Source organism: Scardinius erythrophthalmus (assembly GCF_964197995.2).
Source record: "Scardinius erythrophthalmus genome assembly, chromosome: 8".
NCBI classification, from domain to species: domain Eukaryota; kingdom Metazoa; phylum Chordata; class Actinopteri; order Cypriniformes; family Leuciscidae; genus Scardinius; species Scardinius erythrophthalmus.
This window is the reverse complement of record NC_138228.1, coordinates 4,631,342-4,649,679: the sequence shown is the minus strand read 5'-3', so window position 1 is coordinate 4,649,679 and position 18,338 is coordinate 4,631,342. Positions and strand designations below refer to the sequence as shown.

Genomic DNA, 18,338 nt, shown 5'->3' with positions numbered 1-18,338 from the left:
TGGCGCAGGTAAACAATGCGACCCAATCCGCGCAGACATGGTATTATATTTGTTTCTTATTTGTATCGTGATTGCTTTTATGTATTTATTTAAGATCTATTTAGAATGCATTGTAAGAGTTATAGTGTAAAAATGTCCGTATTCTATAAATATAGGCTAGTAAACAAATAGGGACAACCCTAAAAAAAAACTAAAATACGAGAAGGGTTATAAATATTTTTTCTCTTGAACTAAAATATATTTTTTTTATATAAATCTCATGAATATTAAACCAACGTCATTAATATTACACAAGAGCATCGTCCACATCATAGATTTGTATACGTAGAAATCACATTCGACCGCTCTAGACACGTCGGAGCGTCCGCCATCTTGGAACGGTCACCCATAGTAAGAATCCTCAGCTTCTCGTTGTGAACCCGCCAAGATTTAAAAATTCCCGTTGAAATAGAATAACCTTTCACAGGTGAGAATGTGTTTGTAACTTGATTTGTGTTTTTTATGTATTAACTCAAAAATATATGTTTTTACTATGGTAATTTGGTAGCATGTTTATACTTTTACTATGATCTTTTTTTCTTTTTTATGTCGCGTTAGCTGTAGTTTTCGTCTTGTATTGAGTTTAGCAAAGTACTCCATTGCAGATATAGATAAACATACATGAGTCTAACTACGGTAGCAGATGCTCAGTCAACTTGCTCAAAGAGTATAGAAGCCTCTTTGACTTGCTCTCGAATGTCAAATTGTCTCTGCGAATGTTCACGGACGGACCGGCTTTGACCGTTCCAATATGGCGGAGGGCGGACGCTTATGAGGCATGACCCACGTGACGTCCTTAACATCCCGCCTTCTCAGATGACGCATTTTCCGCCAAGATGGTTGTCGGTGCCTTTCCAATTGCAAAGCTGCTCTATCTAGGCGTACGACAATTGGGCAAACCAGTGGCTAACAGGATAAAAGCAGGCGCGCGGAGAAGTGAATTCTTTAAGAATTATATTTGCCTTCCTCCGGCCCAAGGTAAGTTGACATTTGTCTGTTCGTGTTTAACGATATGTCAGTCCATGCTTACGGTGTCTGAAGGCGTGAACGTCGAAATAATCACACGCCAATGACGTTAGTCTGCATTTGCTGTTTAGCCAATCGCAGAGCCGTTGAGAGATGGCTCTGGCCAATCGCGACTGCTGCGATATTCTTATTGGGTGTTTTCAATAACTGATTTACCAAGCGACCAATAAGATACTAGAACGAAGTTCCCTTTCGACAAATGAGGTTCGGGTTTGTTTAACGGGGGCGGGACTCATCTGTCATTGAGGGTACATCGAAAGTGCCTTTTGCTACTACTTCTTGATTTTAAAATCCTTGACATAGAGACAACTGATCATGCTTTCTTTTGTGTGCACTCAAATAATTTCTTGGAAAATATGTCTTATTAGTTGAAGACAACGATCCAGTAACTGCCCACTTTTGCTAGAAAACATATTATATTTAGAATGCTGTTGGATGTATGTTTCATTTATGCAATGTGGCAAATTCTTTATTCATAAATGCAAATGTATGAAGACGAAACCTTATTTTTCAGTATTTAAAAGAGGCTTTATTTGTATTTTCTTTCCATCATTGCAATGTTTGAAAACTAAAAAGGCCCAGAATTTATTCTTATTTATTTATTATTTTTATTTGCATTTATGAATGCCATAATAAATGTCTATTCTGTTCATTGTTCAATGAAAAAAAAAACATCTTGATTTGTTTCATATAATTTAACATTATATTAATATACAATAAAAATATATTTTCCTGATTATCATTTAATTTATACATAAAGTAATTAAATATAATTTATTTATACAATTTCAGTCAGGAGTAGTTAATGTAGTAGTAATAGTTAAATTGATGATTGTTTTGTGTTGAAAAATATATATTTTTGGATTAGATAGATATAGATATCTTTTTAATATATATCATAATTTTAATGAATATTGCTTTTATATTATAGTTTTTTTACACTAGTCTCTCTTTAAATATATTTTAATAATATTCTAGTTTTTAAATACTAATCTTTTAAAAATATTAAAGTATTTATATTCTAGTTAATGTTTCAATATAATTTGTATACACAATGACGTCACTGTTTTCTGCAGAACTGCTTTGTAGATGAAATAAACAAATGTAATAATTTATTATCTTTACAACGTAACTGAATCAACACTGAACAATGACACTAGTATTTTCTTTTACAGCCGAAATGAACTCATCATGAAATGAATTTATTTTTATTTTTTTTACAATCTGTATTGTATGAAGCGCTATATTAATAAAGGTGACATGACTTGACTAGTCTGTTACAGTGAAGGTAAAACCACAGTGCATCTTTCCATGAATTCTCTCATGTTTCCTCTGTAGCGTATCACTGGATCGAGATGAGGACGAAGATGAGGATTATGGGTTTCCGTGGCTCCACCATCAAACCGTTGAATGAAGAGGCAGCAGCAGAGCTGGGAGCGGAGCTGCTCGGAGAAGCCATCATTTTCCTCATCGGCGGAGGCTGTATGGTGCTCGAGTACAGCCGGCAGGCCACCAACGCCAGGCGCAAGGAAGAGGAGCTCGCACACACCATTACCAGTCTGCAGACACAACTAGGAGAGCTTGCACTCGCCACAGAGACACTGGATGCCCAAATCAGAGAGGTTAATAGACTTCTGCTGTCCCTCCCAGCAGCCCCAAGCACCAAGTAACAACTTTCATCACTAAAACATGCCCTTGCTGAGACCGGTTCATGGGGACGTTTCAGTTGTGGTGCGGCACTGCCATATTAACACATGGTTAAACCCTCCCATACACTCGAGGCTCAGCAAATGAGGAAGGAAAAGAGAGTGTTTGTGTCTGATAAGTGACTGACCGCCAGCATTACATAATAAAAGCTTCTTGTTCGATATCCGTTTGGTTGAATGATGCTGTTTTCAAATGAAAGTTGTTAGTTATTTGATGACGCTGTTAAACTTTTGGCCACTTATTATTTCAGAACTTTTCATTTTTTTCCCCATTTTTTGCTTTAATGTAATATGCTGTCGGAGTTGGGCATTCATCATTCATTAATGATCTGAAAATGCACTTGAATTGTGAATACTTGAATGACAAATTCTATATAGTAAGTATGGATGAGTCCCTCAATATGGGAAGCAGAGAGCCTTTCTCTGTGTGCGCTGCGAGAATATACTCATTACATCAGAAGACTGCTGTGTTTAATATGGCTTGTGTATATGGATGTATATTTATCATTGTAAAATAAAGTTAAATATTCTATGATGGTTGGGGTTTTTTATATCGTGCAAAAACATTTTGTGGTTATCAAATGGCATTTTTTCAAGTATCACATAAGAACATTTTCACTATATTAAAGACACACAATGTTGTGTTTACTTAAAGAAGTGCATACATTTGAAAAGTTGTAGCACTTTCAGTTGTAAAATATAAGCTCCCATATACAATGGCTTTAGACTAGAAAATATTAATTTTATTGTCACTACACAACTAAAGTATGTGCATATATATATATATATACACTACCGTTCAAAAGTTTGGGGTCAGTAAGATTTTTAATGTTTTTAAAAGAAGTATCTTCTGCTCACCAAGGCTGCATTTATTTGATAAAAAACAATAATAAAAACAGTAAATATTGTGAAATATTATGACAATTTAAAATGACTGTTTTCTATTTTAAAATATTTTAAATTGTCATTTATTCCTGTGATCGAAGCTGAATCTTCAGCATCATTACTCCAGTCTTCAGCGTCACATGATCCTTCAGAAATCACTCTAATATGATGATTTGATGCTCAAGAAACATTCATTATTATTAGCAATGTTGAAAACAGTTGTGTACAATTATTTTTCAAAATTCTTTGCTGAATAGAAAGTTCAAAAGAACAGCATTTATTTAAAATAGAATATTTTCTAACATTATAAATGTCTTTACTGTAATTTTTGATCAGTTTAACTCATCCTTGATGAATAAAAGTATCGATTTATTTTATTTCTTTCCCCCCAAAAATAAAAATAAAATTCTTACTGACCCCAAACTTTTGAACGGTAGTATATGTGTGTGTGTGTGTGTATGTGTGACCACCCTGAATTTAGTTGGGTCACAGGGATATTGGTTTGTTTGTATTTCTTTCTTTCTTTCTTTCTTTCTTTCTTTCTTTCTTTCTTTCTTTCTTTCTTTCTTTCTTTCTTTCTTTCTTTCTTTCTTTCTTTCTTTCTTTCTTTCTTTCTTTCTTTCTTTCTTTCTTTCTTTCTTTCTTTCTTTCTTTCTTTCTTTCTTTCTTTTATTACCTACACATGTCTATTTCAGTTTACTTGTATATATAAGTTTTATTATTGTAGTGAATTGTTTACATTGGGAACATTGGCATTTTCCGAATTCTGGTTGGCAGTTGAGAGAGTGGAGTTGCCGTGACGATTGCGGTGCATCTTCAGACAAACCACTAACTACTGTCTCTCTCTCATACTGTTAAGGTTAGTTATTAAATTCATTAATGTTCATATCAAATGTTTATTTACATGTTTTAATGTTAATTAATGTGTTAATGTGTTAATATATATATATCACATGCTTTTGTCATAAAGTCCATTCGTGTATACTTACGAGTTCAGCCAGTTGTGTGAATTAGGCTAACGTTAGAGAGCATGTCTGTACATATGGTTAAAGGAGAAGTTCACTTTTAAAATGAAAATTCTGTCATCATTTTAATATTTTGAGGAATACTGAATCAGTTTTTGTGCACGTGAAATGTTCACATTTGAGATCTACAATAATCATGATGTTCACACACAACGCACTCCTGATTTCTGAGGACAGGAGAGCTGTCAGTCAATACATTGGAAAACAAAGTAACCCGTGTAATTTATTTGAAGAAGAAAAAAAATGATGTTTTGCTGTAAATGTAAAAGTAATGCAGTTAGCTACTTGAAAAGTAATCACTAGTCTTACGTAACTCGTGTTACTTGTAATGCCTTTACTAAGTTAGTAAATGCACTTTAATTTTGCCTACAACAATAACTGTATTACTTATTTGAGATATGTATTTAAATTAATACATAATTGTATAAATTATTGGTCTGTCCGTCCATAAAAATTCAATCTCATGACTACACAGCCTTGGAAGTGTCCAGTAGGAGGCAGCACTCAAACACTGGACATCATTCAGTCTCAGTCACTCTTCTCTTCTGCTGACCTGTCCTGAAGCACGCGCTGTTCCAGTCCTGTGTGTTTACACCACTCACACACTCCTTCAACTCAACAACAGCTTTTCCTCTGGTGAGTCCATCTATACTAGTTTTACTGACATTTTAGAGTTTGCATTAGTGAAATCAATGTCTATTTACACGAGCACAGTTAGCTAGAATCCGCAGTTTGACAAATCAAACGAATGCATGTGTCATTTCTCTTAATAACGCATCATAGATGTGAAAGCATTTGCTGGATTACAGTAGATTTGCGTGTTTACACATGCATTTATTGCACAACTTAAGTGTGCACGTGATTTAGCCAGTTAGCTGTGCGAATGACCCACCCTGCGTGAAAAATAATAGCTGGTTTCTACTTGGACCAGCAAAATGCACATCATCCTAAAGTCGTGGAGTTGCTGGTGTCTTGCTACTCTGAGCTGGTCATTAGGTGTTTTCATGAGCTTGTTTTTTAGTGACCAGTAGCACTAAATCTAGCTAACATATTCCAAATCACAGTGGGATATGCAATGCATAAGCATTATTGATGTTCTGGAGATAATCATAGTTGTCTTCCATCAGCAGGATTGGGAGCGAGGGCTCCACGTTATGTCATGCACGATGAGTGTGGATGTGAAGAAACTGAAGGTGAACGAGCTGAAAGAGGAGCTGCAGAAGCGTGGGATGGACACCCGAGGCCTTAAAGCGGATCTGGTGGAGCGTCTGCAGGAGGCTCTGGAGGACGAGAAGAAACACACCTGTGATGAGGACGAGAAGAAACACACCTGTGATGAGGAGACAGAAGCAGGTACTAGAGTTTGAGTGCATGAAGATGCATGCTTTTGATCTAATGATGATGATAATGCTTGTGTGATCTCATGTGTGACAGGAGTTGAGGCTGGGAATGATGAGCGGTCTGATCCGGGACAGATGGACGGTGAGAAACAGGGCTCTGATAGTGAGAAACAGGGTTCTGATGGTGATCCTAAAGGCCCTGAAGATGAAACTAAATCTGAGACTGAGGAGGAACAACAGGTGACCGCTGAGACGATCTGCAAGGAAGGTAAGACTGCGACTGGGAGTTTGAATGCATTTCATCCTCAATTTTGAATTATGTGTCCCACTGGTATGTGACTTGTCTCGCTTGTTCATATACACGTAATTAAAACTTATGATATTTTCTACCTCTTGACCAAAATTGATTTTTTTTTTTCTTCGAGAGCAGGGTGGCTGAAATATTCATCACACGTGTCAAGTCAAGTCACCTTCATTTATATAGCGCTTTTGACAATATTAATTGTTTCAAAGCAGCTTTACAGTGATAATAGGAAATTACAGTAACAGAGTAATGCTAGTGTTCCTTATGTGTGTTGATTACAGTAACACACACAAGTAACACTACTTAAGATAGCAAATAACTCATGCTGCAATGACATGAGTATTAATTTTACGTAATATTTACTAAATTAGAAATAACTTGAAAATGAATCGATATGAAAAATATCATTTGAGCTTATTGTTTTCACATTATTTTCACAAATTGTTATAAACATGAATAAAAAGGAAGTAAACACAGTAACAACAATGCACTCAGGAATATGTGTAAGTCTTATTAATCTGTTTCCATGCCACTTCCATATGTGCTAAATCAGATAGAGGTCAGGGGTCTGTACCATGAAGCCGGTTTAAGTGGCTAGCCCGATATGTTTTAGTTTAGTTTGTGCCAACCCTGGGTTTTAGGCACCATGAAAGTGGTTTGTCTTTTAGCAGTGTTCATCGCCATAGTAACTTGCGCTCCACGACTTACCTGGTCCGGGTCAGGTGATGTTCCAGGTAAGAGGTTGCAAACCGAACTTTGACCTATCAGCTGTGAGCAAAGTGACACATGTCTGATGCGATAAAGTCACTCCACCTGTTTCTACTCCAAATTAAAGGTCACTACTTAGCAAATGATTTTTAAAGACAAAATCGTCCGGCTCTTAATGCTTATTTAGAATAATAATTATGTACAATTTTAGTTTATCAATTATTATTACACACAGTTTAATTGAATAAATATGTAAAGGTAATATAAATATGCTTTAGAATCAATAGATGAAGATATAAAATGACTATATGTGAGTTACATTTTCTCTACCTTTATCAAATGTATAAACTAATTTCACAAATTTAACTTGCACTGATATAGCAAGACTTTTGTTTTACATTAGTTGTCCTCTTTCATAGACAGCTATTTTCTTCTTGCTGTTTAAATTCTTTATATTTTTCAATCTTGTAATATTCTGTAGTGAATCGCGCTGCTTCTCTCACGAGAAATGAATCGTAGTTTCACTCTTTCTCAGCGCGTGATTGGCTGTTCGCTACTGATGTCACACCTAGCCTGAGTTGACAGAAAGTTGATGATCAGCATAATGGTACCAACAAAGCCTGTTTAGATTGGTTTGGTCAGCTCAAAACTAATCCTGTAACCCTGAGTTTGTACAGGCCGCTGATGTTTTGCAGTGCGACCTCAGTCTAAACAGTCATATCGGAATTCATGACTTTTACGGTACTCAACATTCATCACTTATAATGTTTTTCTAGCTGGTGATACTTTTAATACATCATTGCCCCCTTTCATTACTTCGGATGCCCCGTCTTCAGTGCTTCAGGCTTCCTTTGGAAGTTTCCTGAGGCCCTCGAGTGTTGACATCCATTTTTGATATTATCTTTTTATTTGGAAAGGCAAAATCCCATCACATACATTAATTACAATTTTAGTCGTTCAAGTACATAGGTAGGGATGAATTCAGGAAGTTTAGATGAGTTGTCCATATTGCTCGTCTGAGTTTTCCTTTTACGGACCACTACTTATTTCAGTTAGGAACAATAACAAATACATCCAGTGCCTTATATTGAATATTGATTGTTTCACAGCAGAAGAAGTGACACCAGTGAAGGTGAAAAATGAAGATGAGATAAAGCCGGAGCAGCAGCGATCTGACCCTGACGGTGAAAGAGAAGATCTGGAGAGACGGCAGACTGTTAAATCCAAGTCTGAACAGGACGGACATGCACATCATGGCCACAAGAGGCGCCATGATGAGAGCCACGGTTACAGCTATTATGAACACCGTGAAGACAGGAGGTGAACTTACCACAGAGCTTCTGTTATCATCCTATCAGCATTAGGATTTTGACTTGATGCGGATTGACATTGTGATTTTCTGTTTGATCACAGGTCCCGTTCTCCTCTGCCTCCCGCTGAAGAGGACGAGGAAGACTTTGATGGCACACTAGTGGCCATTGACACTTGTACGGAAGGGCTTGTTTTATTCAATCATGATTTATTATCTCGAAAATAGTCATGATAATGTAATTCTCTCTGCTAACCTCAACAGATAACTGTGACTTGCACTTCAAAGTCTCCCGGGATCGCTGCAGCGGATATCCGTTGACCATCGAGGGGTTTGCTTACCTGTGGTCTGGAGCACGGGCCACGTATGGCGTAAGCAAGGGACGCGTGTGCTATGAGATGAAGGTAATGTATACCGCTCAGAAGTTTGGGGTCAGTCAAACAGGTCTCTAATCAAAATAAAGTAAAACAGTAATATTGTGAAAAATTATAACTCTTTAAAATAACAGTTTTCTATAGATATTTGAAAATGATATTTTTTTTCCTGTATTCATTTATCCCAGTCCTTCAGAAATCATTCTAATATGCAGATTTGCTGCTCTGAGAAAAAAAGTTTTTTTTTTTTTTTGCTCAATATTTTTGTGGAAACTGATAATTTTTTTTCAGGATTATTTGATGAATATAAAGTTCAGAAGAACAGCATTTATTTGAAGTATTTTGTAACATTATGAATGTCTTTACTGTCCTTTTAATCTGTTCATATTAATTTCTTTCAAATCATACTGACCACAAACTTTTAAGTGTAGTGTAGTTTTGTTATTTCTCTATGGTTAACTCTTAAATCAACTTAAATGGGTAATTCACCTCTGGCAAAATGTGTTTTCAATTAAACTTGGCTGCCTATACAGTTGTAAGGCTAAAAAAGGCTGTTGTCAACCTTTTCCCAAATAGGTTGGAAAACTTCAACACCCATAATGCACTGGGCATGTTGTCGTCAAAGGCTGCTATGGATGCCCCCCAAAATGACTATTATTTAATAAATGTATTATCTCTAGTTGTCATTCTGAATAAGGTGTTTTTTCTTCTTTCTTTTTTTCAGATCCTTGAGAATGTATCAGTAAAGCATCTTCCCAGCAGCGAGCCTGACCCGCACGTCGTGAGAGTCGGCTGGTCTCTGGATTCCTGCAGCACACAACTTGGTGAGGAAGCACACGTTCACTCGGACACTGAGGGTTTGTTGTAGAAATGATCTTTATTGATACTTATGTTAGGATATTACTATGTTTCAGGGGAGGAGCCGTTCTCTTATGGGTATGGCGGAACAGGGAAAAAGTCTTCCAGTTGCAAATTTGAAGATTACGGAGAGAAGTTTGGTGAAAGCGATGTCATTGGATGTTATATTGTGAGTGCTTCTTGACTTCTTGCTGTATCCTGCTAATCAGGCGTCTGACTTCTAAAGGTGCCGTCACGTTTACCATTGCTATGCAAAATCCAGTCACTTAAATGTGAATTGGTTCAATGAAGAATTATGCACAGGAAACTTGAATTGAGTGTGGCATTAGCATGTTGCTACGCTAATGACATGATACTGTAAAACTCTATTCTGAGCATATAAACACATCAATATTGGGTAAATTGCTTTCATTTTAGTTAGTTTGAACAGTGGATGGGACTCTATGATGCCTTAAAGGAATAGTTCACTTAAAAATGACAATTCTGTCATCATTTACTCACCCTCAAGTTGTTTCAAACCTGTATGATTTTCTTTCTTCTGCTGAACATAAAGGAAGATATTTTGAAGAATGTTGGTAATCAAACAGTTGATGGACCCCATTGACTTCCATTGTATTTTTTTTTCTTACTATGGAAGTCAGTGGGGTCCATCAACTGTTTGATTACCAACATTCTTCAAAATATCTTCCTTTTGTGTTCAGCAGAAGAAAGAAAATCATACAGGTTTGAAACAACTTGAGAGTGAGTAGTAAAAAAGATTTTCAATTTTAAGTGAATTATTCCTTTAAATGCTGTTTAGGTTGGCAGCTCACTAGGTTGTGGAACGGAGAGAATAATGAAAGAAAAGCAAAATAACGAACATAAAACTACTTGAATGAAGTAGTTGACTTGATGAATAAACTTGTAGTCTCATATGTTTGTCTTTTACAGGACTTTGATAGCCATGAGCAGGTTAAAATGGCTTTCTCAAAGAACGGGAAGTGGCTTGATGTGGCATTTGACATATCTAAAGAAGAGCTGGCTGGTCGTGCGCTGTATCCTCATGTCCTGGTGAAGAACTGCGCTGTCCAGTTTAACTTTGGCCAACAGGAGGAACCTTTCTTTCCTTTGCCAGATGGGTACACGTTCATCGGGACCGTCGACATGGAGAACAGGGTCAGAGGCACTGTTGGTCCTACCAACAAATCTGATTGTGAGGTAATTTCTCCTAATTCGCTCCATACAGTGTTGAGGAACACAGTTTGACCCATAAAGAGAAACCAATATGTTTAATGAAAATCTGAAGTTTAGTCCGCAGTTGACAGAGAGTTCACTGAACTCCACACTTCCTAATGCTGTAGAAAATAAGAGTATCCAGTCTCAAACTAATTTTGGATACAGAAACACCAGAACTTATAGGACGATCAGTTGACGTCATTTATACAGGTTCACAAAGAGTAATTCTAGTAGCGTCCAAACATGGTGTTCTGTTCTTTACACAAATGTGCTTATTTAAAGGTGCAGCGAGTGATTTCTGAGAATCAACCCAAACAAACACACCCCTTCCTTCATTGCTCCGCCCACAAAATGCACAAACACACAATGCAAGAGTGGATGACTCTTTATCATAGCTGAAGCCAAGCAAAATAATGCTTTGTGAAAAATAAAGCAAAGATTACAAAGAAAATAAAGTACATGCAAGCAAGAGTTTGTTGTTTGTAGCTCCAGGCAAACAATGACACTCAAAACTGGTGCACTTTTGTGCGTTATTGATGACCCTAGGCACAGTTGTTTGTACACATTAGCCAGGCTAAATAAATAAACACTGTTACTGTATTCCTGACATGGGTCAGACACATTGGCCATGATGGTAATACCTGAATAAATGCAATAGATTTAAAAAACTATGATTCCTTTTTGTTATATAATATAAGAGGAGGGGATTGTAAGTCTGACCCTTTAAAAGGTCATGACCATTAGATTTTATGTTTTACTTTATCGTTGCAGGGAACATTTTGTATCATTGTTTAAACATTGTCTGATTTGACATTTTTGACAATGAAATCTTACAGTACATAGATACACTACTGTTCGATTTTTATTTTTTATTTTTAAAGAAATGAATGCTTTTCAATTCAGCAAAGGTGCATTAAATTGATCAAAGGAGACAGTAAAGACATTTAGTGTTACACAAGATCTTAAATTAATGCTGCTCTTTTGAACTCGCTATTCATCAAAGAATCCTGAAAAACATAATAATGTATTACGGTTTCCACAGCAATATTAAGCATCAAACCTGTTTTCAACATTGATAATAATCAGAAATGTTTCTTGAGCATCAAATCATCATATTAGAATGATTTCTGAAGGATCATGTGACACTGAAGACTGGAGTAATGATGCTGAAAACTCAGCTTTGATCACAGGAATAAATTACATTTTACAATATATTCACATAGAAAACGTTATTTTTTTTCACAATTTTTTGGTTTTTAGTGTATTTTTGATCAAATAAATTCAGTCTCTGTGAGTATAAGAGACTTCTTTCAAAAACTAAAGTATGTAATGACCCTAAACTTGAACAGTGGTGGATATGGTCTCAAATGAAGATGTATAATCAAGAGAATATGGCTGTTGTCTGTAGGTCGTGATGATGGTCGGTCTTCCTGCTTGCGGTAAAACCACATGGGCCTCTAAGCATGCAGAAATGAACCCAGAGAAGAAGTTTAACATCCTGGGCACAAACGCCATCATGGAGAAAATGAAGGTAGGATCAGCAGCTTTAAATGTGTTTTATGGTCCACATTTGAGAAAAGATGTCATGTTTTTGACTGGAACAGACTTTTTTTTTGGTGCAAATTTATACATATATATATATTTTATACTCTTGAACGGTAGTGTATATTGCTTAAAAAAAAAAAAATGCATGGTTCTCTTGTATGGTCTTAGGTGATGGGATTGCGTCGCCAGCGGAACTATGCCGGACGCTGGGATATCCTGATTCAACAGGCCACTCAGTGTCTGAACCGACTGATCCAGATCGCCGCCCGCAAAAAGCGAAACTACATCCTGGATCAGGTACAGCAAACACCTTCCCATGATTCCCAGCGAAAGCATTACTGTGAATGAGCTGTCGTGTTCTTCTTCTAATTTATTTATGAATCTTTCTTGATAAATATCTTTCATCTTTAATCTTATCCTTCATATGATAGAGATGCAGCAGCCTTTGATTGAATGTTGTATTGAAAGGAGAAACTGAAGTGTCACATCATGAACATCAAACATGTTCTTTTTAGCATTTTAATTATCTTGCATTTCCAATTATGTTGAATTGTTCTGTGAGCCTCTCTGATAATGATTAGTAGCCCATGACTGTGTTAAGACAAGTATTCTCTGCCTGGTGAGTGAGAGAAAAACACATTTTATTGCAACGGTAATTCTAAAAGAAATATACTTAGTTATAAAGAGACGTCTGTTATCTTGTGGGTTGCTTTTGTTGTTGTAGTGTTTGTTTTAGGGCTGTGAAACGATTAATCGTGATTAATCGCATCCAAAATAAAAGTTTGTTTACACATAATTATATGTGTGTGTACTGTCACTGTGCATAATTATTTTGTATATATAAATATACTCACATGTATATATTTAAGAAATAGTTGCTCTTTTTTATATATATATATATATATATATATATATATATATATATATATATATAAAATATTTCTTAAATATATACATGCATGTGTGTGTTAATATATACAAAATAATTATGCACAGTGACAGTACACACACATATATTATGTGTAAACAAACTTTTATTTTGGATGCGATTAATCGCGATTACTCGTTTCACAGCCCTAGTTTGTTTCTGTAAAAAGGTAAGTGGTGAATTTAATTTCTTGGCTTTTCAGGACAGTCCTAGTATGTCGCACTGAATGACGTGACGAAAACTAGTTGTCCAGTTATGTTCACACAGCGCATGTTTTCTGAGAATGTGTTTGTGAGTCCTGAAAATGTACAGGTGTGAGTTTGGTTATAGAATGCGGTTTTCTCGTAAATAATTGAATGTAACCGTATTAAGGACTCAAATACAGGACTGACAGCCGTATTCTGCTGCTGTGTGAACGTGTTGTAAGGGTCCATCAGGGAAAGAAAGAAAAACTACTCTTACTTCTTTGCCGGGTTCCAGATATTGTTCCTGGAAAACACATTTTTACAGAACGCAAACGAAAAAATAATAAACAGCTTCTGCTTCTTTCTTGTCCCTATTTCTAGACAAATGTATATGGATCAGCCCAGAGACGAAAAATGCGTCCTTTTGAAGGCTTTCAACGCAAGGCTGTTGTAATTTGTCCCTCGGACGAAGATTTAAAAGAGCGAACGTTAAAGCAAACCGAGGAAGGGAAGGATGTTCCCGATCATGCTGTTTTAGAAATGAAAGGTAAGAACGCTGCTTAGGAAAACAACAACATCAGAAATGATAAAAGATAACTTGATTAAACTTCTGCCTTTTGTAATTAAACTTTAATGATCATAGAAAGCGGCTTTATCTCTCGGACCCCTGTTCTCAGGCCCTGTTTACACCTGGTATTAAGATGCATTTTGGTCGATCGGATCACAAGTGGACGAGGCTATATACAGGAGTAAACGGGGTCTAAAACATGTCCACTATTGACCACTTCCAGGGGTAGTCAAAAACGCTTTTGACTAGATTGCTTTCGTAGTGTAAACACTCATGTGGTCGAATGTGTTCGAATAGTCACAAAAGACTCTACTCTCCACCTACTGATCTAATGCGTGAACATTATGGGAAGCGACTAGCCAGACGGGATTTAAACTTTGTCGGCTGGAGACTCAAGTTTGGTTTAAAGACGAAAAATGTACCAAGCACAATGTTCTCTCACCATTCCTGATATCTAACACACTCACAGCGTTCGGCTGGTCTTGAGGCCGTCAGAGCAGAAACTAAAGCTGATGCTCTCCATCATCGTGTGTTTTTGTCATCTCCGTGCACATTCATATGTAAATTGCGTGAGCTTACTTCATCCATTAGATTGAAAGATCTGAAAAAGCCTGTACATTTACACACCCATAGACCCTCGCTTCGACGAAATCAGGTCAGAAGTGATTGAAAGTGGACAAAAGCGACGGATTAAAACATCAGGTGTAAACGGGTTTGTGTCTCCCTCATCTACTTGTGATCTGATCGAACAAAACGCATCTTAATAACAGCTGTAAACTGGGCCTCGGGTTTGATTGGGTCCTTTTGATCGTCCAACTCTCACCTGCGTGTCTTAATGAAACATCAGATGCTGCAAACCAAGCATTGTGTATTACAGTGCAATAACATTTAAAAATGCCTATACAATAATAATTCACACTAATATTGTACCAGTCCAAATCAACACATTTTGGTTTAGTTCCAGAAGTGTTTTTGATGTTGCAGTGGTATTCAATATTAAGAGAGTTCAGAATTTAATAAAGATTTAGTTTTCCGGTGGTTTGATCCGTCCCACCTTCTTTCCTCTTTCCATGGCTTTAAAGCCAACTTTGCGCTACCAGAGGTTGGAGACTTCCTGGATGAAGTGACCTTTGTTGAGCTTCAGAAAGTGGAGGCAGAGGAGCTGGTGAAACGGTACAATGAGGAGGGTCGTAAGGCCGGGCCTCCTCCCGAGAAACGCATGGACAGCTGGGGAACCCGGAGACGTGAAAGCAGCCACCAGCAGTACGACAACCACGGAGGATCGAGAGGAGACCACCGGAGCAGAGGAGCGCCTGCGGGAGGCTATAGGGGAGGTGGGGTGACCTTATGATCACTTATTCAAAAATTCTGTCATTTGTGTGTTTTGTCATCTTGCTCTGTGCTTTGTCAGGTTATAACCGTGATGGTTACAGTCAGAACCGCTGGGGAGGAAATTACAGAGACGGGCGAGACGGATACGGCAGCAGACATCAGTCTGAAGGATCCTACAGTAATAACCGCTATGGCTCCTATAGCAAAGAGGGGAATAGCCAAGTGAGTGATGTTCACAGCCATGTCCAAATCTAACTCTGTGCATGAAATTCGTTCTGGACGATCATCTTGTTTGTTAACATTCTTAAGTCTGAATTGGTTTGAAATTGACGCCATCCTTAATATTTACATCTGAGGTGAGCTTGTGGTTATGGTAAGGGGTGTGACATTTCCCGAACACTCGATACGCTCTGCTAATCACAACACACTGGACCAGCTAACCAATCACAGCACATTTCGTATTTTGAAAGGAGGGGCTTCATCGAAACGATGCGTTTGGGCCAGACTGGTGCTTTAATAATGTAAAATATGGGGAAAATAATGTGTTTTTTGAACAATCAATACTACACCCCAAAAACAAAATCAAGGCTTAGTAAAAGGGCATAATAGGACCCCTTTAACTGCTGTGTGTGTTTTTGTTGTTGAAAGTAAAAAGCATATTTACATGTTCATCTAAACGTCGCTCTCAGTAGTGTGTGTGGCGTCAGGATGTTTGCTAAAGGACAAAAATGACCTTTACTGGGAGTATATTGGGGCCTTATGAGATGTTTATGTGCATTTATCTATTTATTGTTGTTGATTTTGTTTTATTTTGCTTTCTATTTTTTAGAGTTATCATCAGGGTTATAATCAAGGCTACAACCAGGGCAACTATAGCCAAGGAAACTACAACCAAGGCTACAACTATGGCAACTACAGCCAATATCCAGGTTATGGACAAGGTTACCATGACAGTCAAGGATCTGGACAATCATATAACCAGCAAAACTACAATCAACAGTATCAACAGGTGAGTTACAAGGAATGTTCTGTGATTAAAAACGACTTTAGCTACAGCATGTGAAAGCATTTGTGGCGGCTGAAAACCATTTTGAATTGTCCCTCAAATAACAGTTTTAAAAGCTTCTAATCTGCTACTCTTGGTAAAACCTTATAAAATAGGAATATCATCAAGTTCATATTTTGGAAATGAAATGTACAAATCAATTTCCGAAAAATTTGATTACTGCTAATAATAATTAAGCATATGACAGCTTGTTAGCACTCCACCCGAATGTTAATTTTATAATAGTCAAACTATTCATGCACTAAAACGGAAAAGTTTTTCCATGGCGTTTCTCAAGTACAGATAACAATGTTGTCAAAACGATCTCCGTTCACACTTATCCACAAAAACGACTAAAACGCTGTATTCTGCTGCCAGGCCAGTAGTGGGCGATGTCATAGTCGTAAAGAAGCACTACACACCGATAGACTGAACACCTAATACACATGCGCATGATGTCACCGTTCTCACAAATTCATGTTTTTGTAGTTTACGGAGACGATAACGCTATCATTTTCAAAAACATGCCCTTTGAAACCCGTTTTCACGGCCAAAACGTATAAAAAGTTTGCCTTTTTTAGTTAAAAATGGTGCGTAAACAACCCCTTAGATTGAAAGTGCATTACTGTAAATTAATTTTCTATTCTTTATTATAATAAACTGATTGAGTGTTTCAACTTATTGTCTGCATGCCACATATGCTGTTAATAGAGTTGTTGTTAAAACATTCCTTGAATATTTTATAATCATTTAGGTCTTATTACATTTAAACACATTAGTCATTATTAGATCAGATGATTGAAATGTAAAACCATAGGTGCGTTCACTCCATGTCGTAATTACGAGATTTCAACTAAGCGTACACGTCCTCATAGAGCTCGTAATTACAACTTGTAAACTTGGAATTTTCTCAAAGCTCCTACTTGTACCACCTGACCGCTGCAGATTCATTTAAGTGTTGCGATGGAAAGGCATAATTCCCAATCCGAGGACGTGAAAGGCTTTTACGTCACATGTTGTCATCTGGAAAATAAGTTCCTAAAGTTGTCGTTTTATTGAAGCGTGATGTTTTTCTCCAGTATGCGCAGCAGTGGCAGCAGTATTACCAGAATCAGAGCCAGTGGAACCAGTACTACAGTCAATATGGGAACCACTCTGGACAGCAGGGCTCACAGTGAACAGGAACAACGCTCTGACATCATCCCACACGTATACACACACCATGCCACGCTTCTCTTATTAAAACACGCCCGTCCACATCATTTAATTTTCTCTTTCCCACCATTTACACATTTATTTCCAAGACTGTTATAAGTCAACGATTGTTTGGAACTTAATGACTCCGTATAAAATTGACTGATATGATCAAACCCCTGAGGTTGAAATAAAGGACTATAATATGACTGATTTCTAGTAGATGTGAAAGATATTATTATTGGAAGGTGCTTCATGTTGTAGTACCACATCCAGCCTGCAGGTGTAGAAACTGAAATGCTTATCCAACACTGAACAAAGTTTTGATTTGCATAAATTCCATTTAATTTGGAATGTAGTTGCTTTTCATATAACTATTATAAGTCTTAATTTTACACAAGACATGAGTGTAAAATTTTTTTGTTTAAATTGTAGTTGTTCAATGTTTTAGATACTCATTGGCATCGCAGATGGGAAGATGAAGAGTTTTGTGTTGATAACTTCCCTTCTTGATAATAGAAAGCGCAAGCCAATTTTAAGTGTTCATAACTATCCTGGCTGAGAAACTAGCGCATTTATTTCTGAACTGTTTGGTGTTCTTCGTGGACGTTATTTGTTCTGTCCTGTCCAATTCATTTTTGCTTTGAGAATTAAATTGTAAAACACTACCGTGGCTCTGCTGATGGTTTAAAACCCAAACATGAAGTGTTGTCACACTCACAACATGTCGAATTTAATTAAATCAACCAGCG

The 18,338-nt window shown here is 37.0% G+C and overlaps 2 protein-coding genes across 4 annotated transcripts; both read left to right on the top strand.

Annotated features, from left to right (window-relative positions):
- The first annotated feature begins 348 nt into the window (after window positions 1–348).
- opa3 (outer mitochondrial membrane lipid metabolism regulator OPA3) lies at window positions 349–3,305 on the top strand. The gene is made up of 2 exons (XM_081372346.1): window positions 349–1,017; window positions 2,404–3,305. Exons 1-2 carry the CDS (start codon window positions 876–878, stop codon window positions 2,733–2,735), a joined length of 474 nt encoding a protein of 157 aa, XP_081228472.1. The 5' UTR covers window positions 349–875; the 3' UTR covers window positions 2,736–3,305.
- Window positions 3,306–5,195: 1,890 nt separating this feature from the next.
- hnrnpul1 (heterogeneous nuclear ribonucleoprotein U-like 1) lies at window positions 5,196–18,254 on the top strand. Of its 3 annotated transcripts, none has more exons than XM_081372218.1 (16): window positions 5,196–5,317; window positions 5,812–6,034; window positions 6,116–6,289; window positions 8,143–8,353; window positions 8,447–8,520; window positions 8,607–8,746; window positions 9,441–9,540; window positions 9,631–9,743; window positions 10,505–10,771; window positions 12,198–12,320; window positions 12,503–12,631; window positions 13,829–13,994; window positions 15,098–15,349; window positions 15,427–15,569; window positions 16,177–16,356; window positions 17,472–18,254. In XM_081372218.1, the coding sequence occupies exons 2-16, from the start codon at window positions 5,836–5,838 to the stop codon at window positions 17,568–17,570; spliced, it is 2,370 nt and encodes a 789-aa protein (XP_081228344.1). In that variant the 5' UTR covers window positions 5,196–5,317; window positions 5,812–5,835; the 3' UTR covers window positions 17,571–18,254. The 3 variants fall into 3 exon arrangements, with proteins under 3 accessions (XP_081228344.1, XP_081228343.1, XP_081228342.1); XM_081372217.1 differs by having other exon boundaries at window positions 5,211–5,317; window positions 5,809–6,034; window positions 8,146–8,353; XM_081372216.1 differs by having other exon boundaries at window positions 5,211–5,317; window positions 5,809–6,034.
- Window positions 18,255–18,338: the final 84 nt, after the last annotated feature.

Bases quoted from the DNA above. Each gene is read 5' to 3' on its own strand.
- opa3 (XM_081372346.1), top strand. From the start codon at position 876: ATGGTTGTCGGTGCCTTTCCAATTGCAAAGCTGCTCTATCTAGGCGTA. The intron at 1,018-2,403 runs GTAAGTTGACAT...TTTCCTCTGTAG, and splicing joins TTGCCTTCCTCCGGCCCAAG to CGTATCACTGGATCGAGATG.
- hnrnpul1 (XM_081372218.1), top strand. From the start codon at position 5,836: ATGTCATGCACGATGAGTGTGGATGTGAAGAAACTGAAGGTGAACGAG. The intron at 6,035-6,115 runs GTACTAGAGTTT...CATGTGTGACAG, and splicing joins TGATGAGGAGACAGAAGCAG to GAGTTGAGGCTGGGAATGAT. The intron at 6,290-8,142 runs GTAAGACTGCGA...ATTGTTTCACAG, and splicing joins TGAGACGATCTGCAAGGAAG to CAGAAGAAGTGACACCAGTG.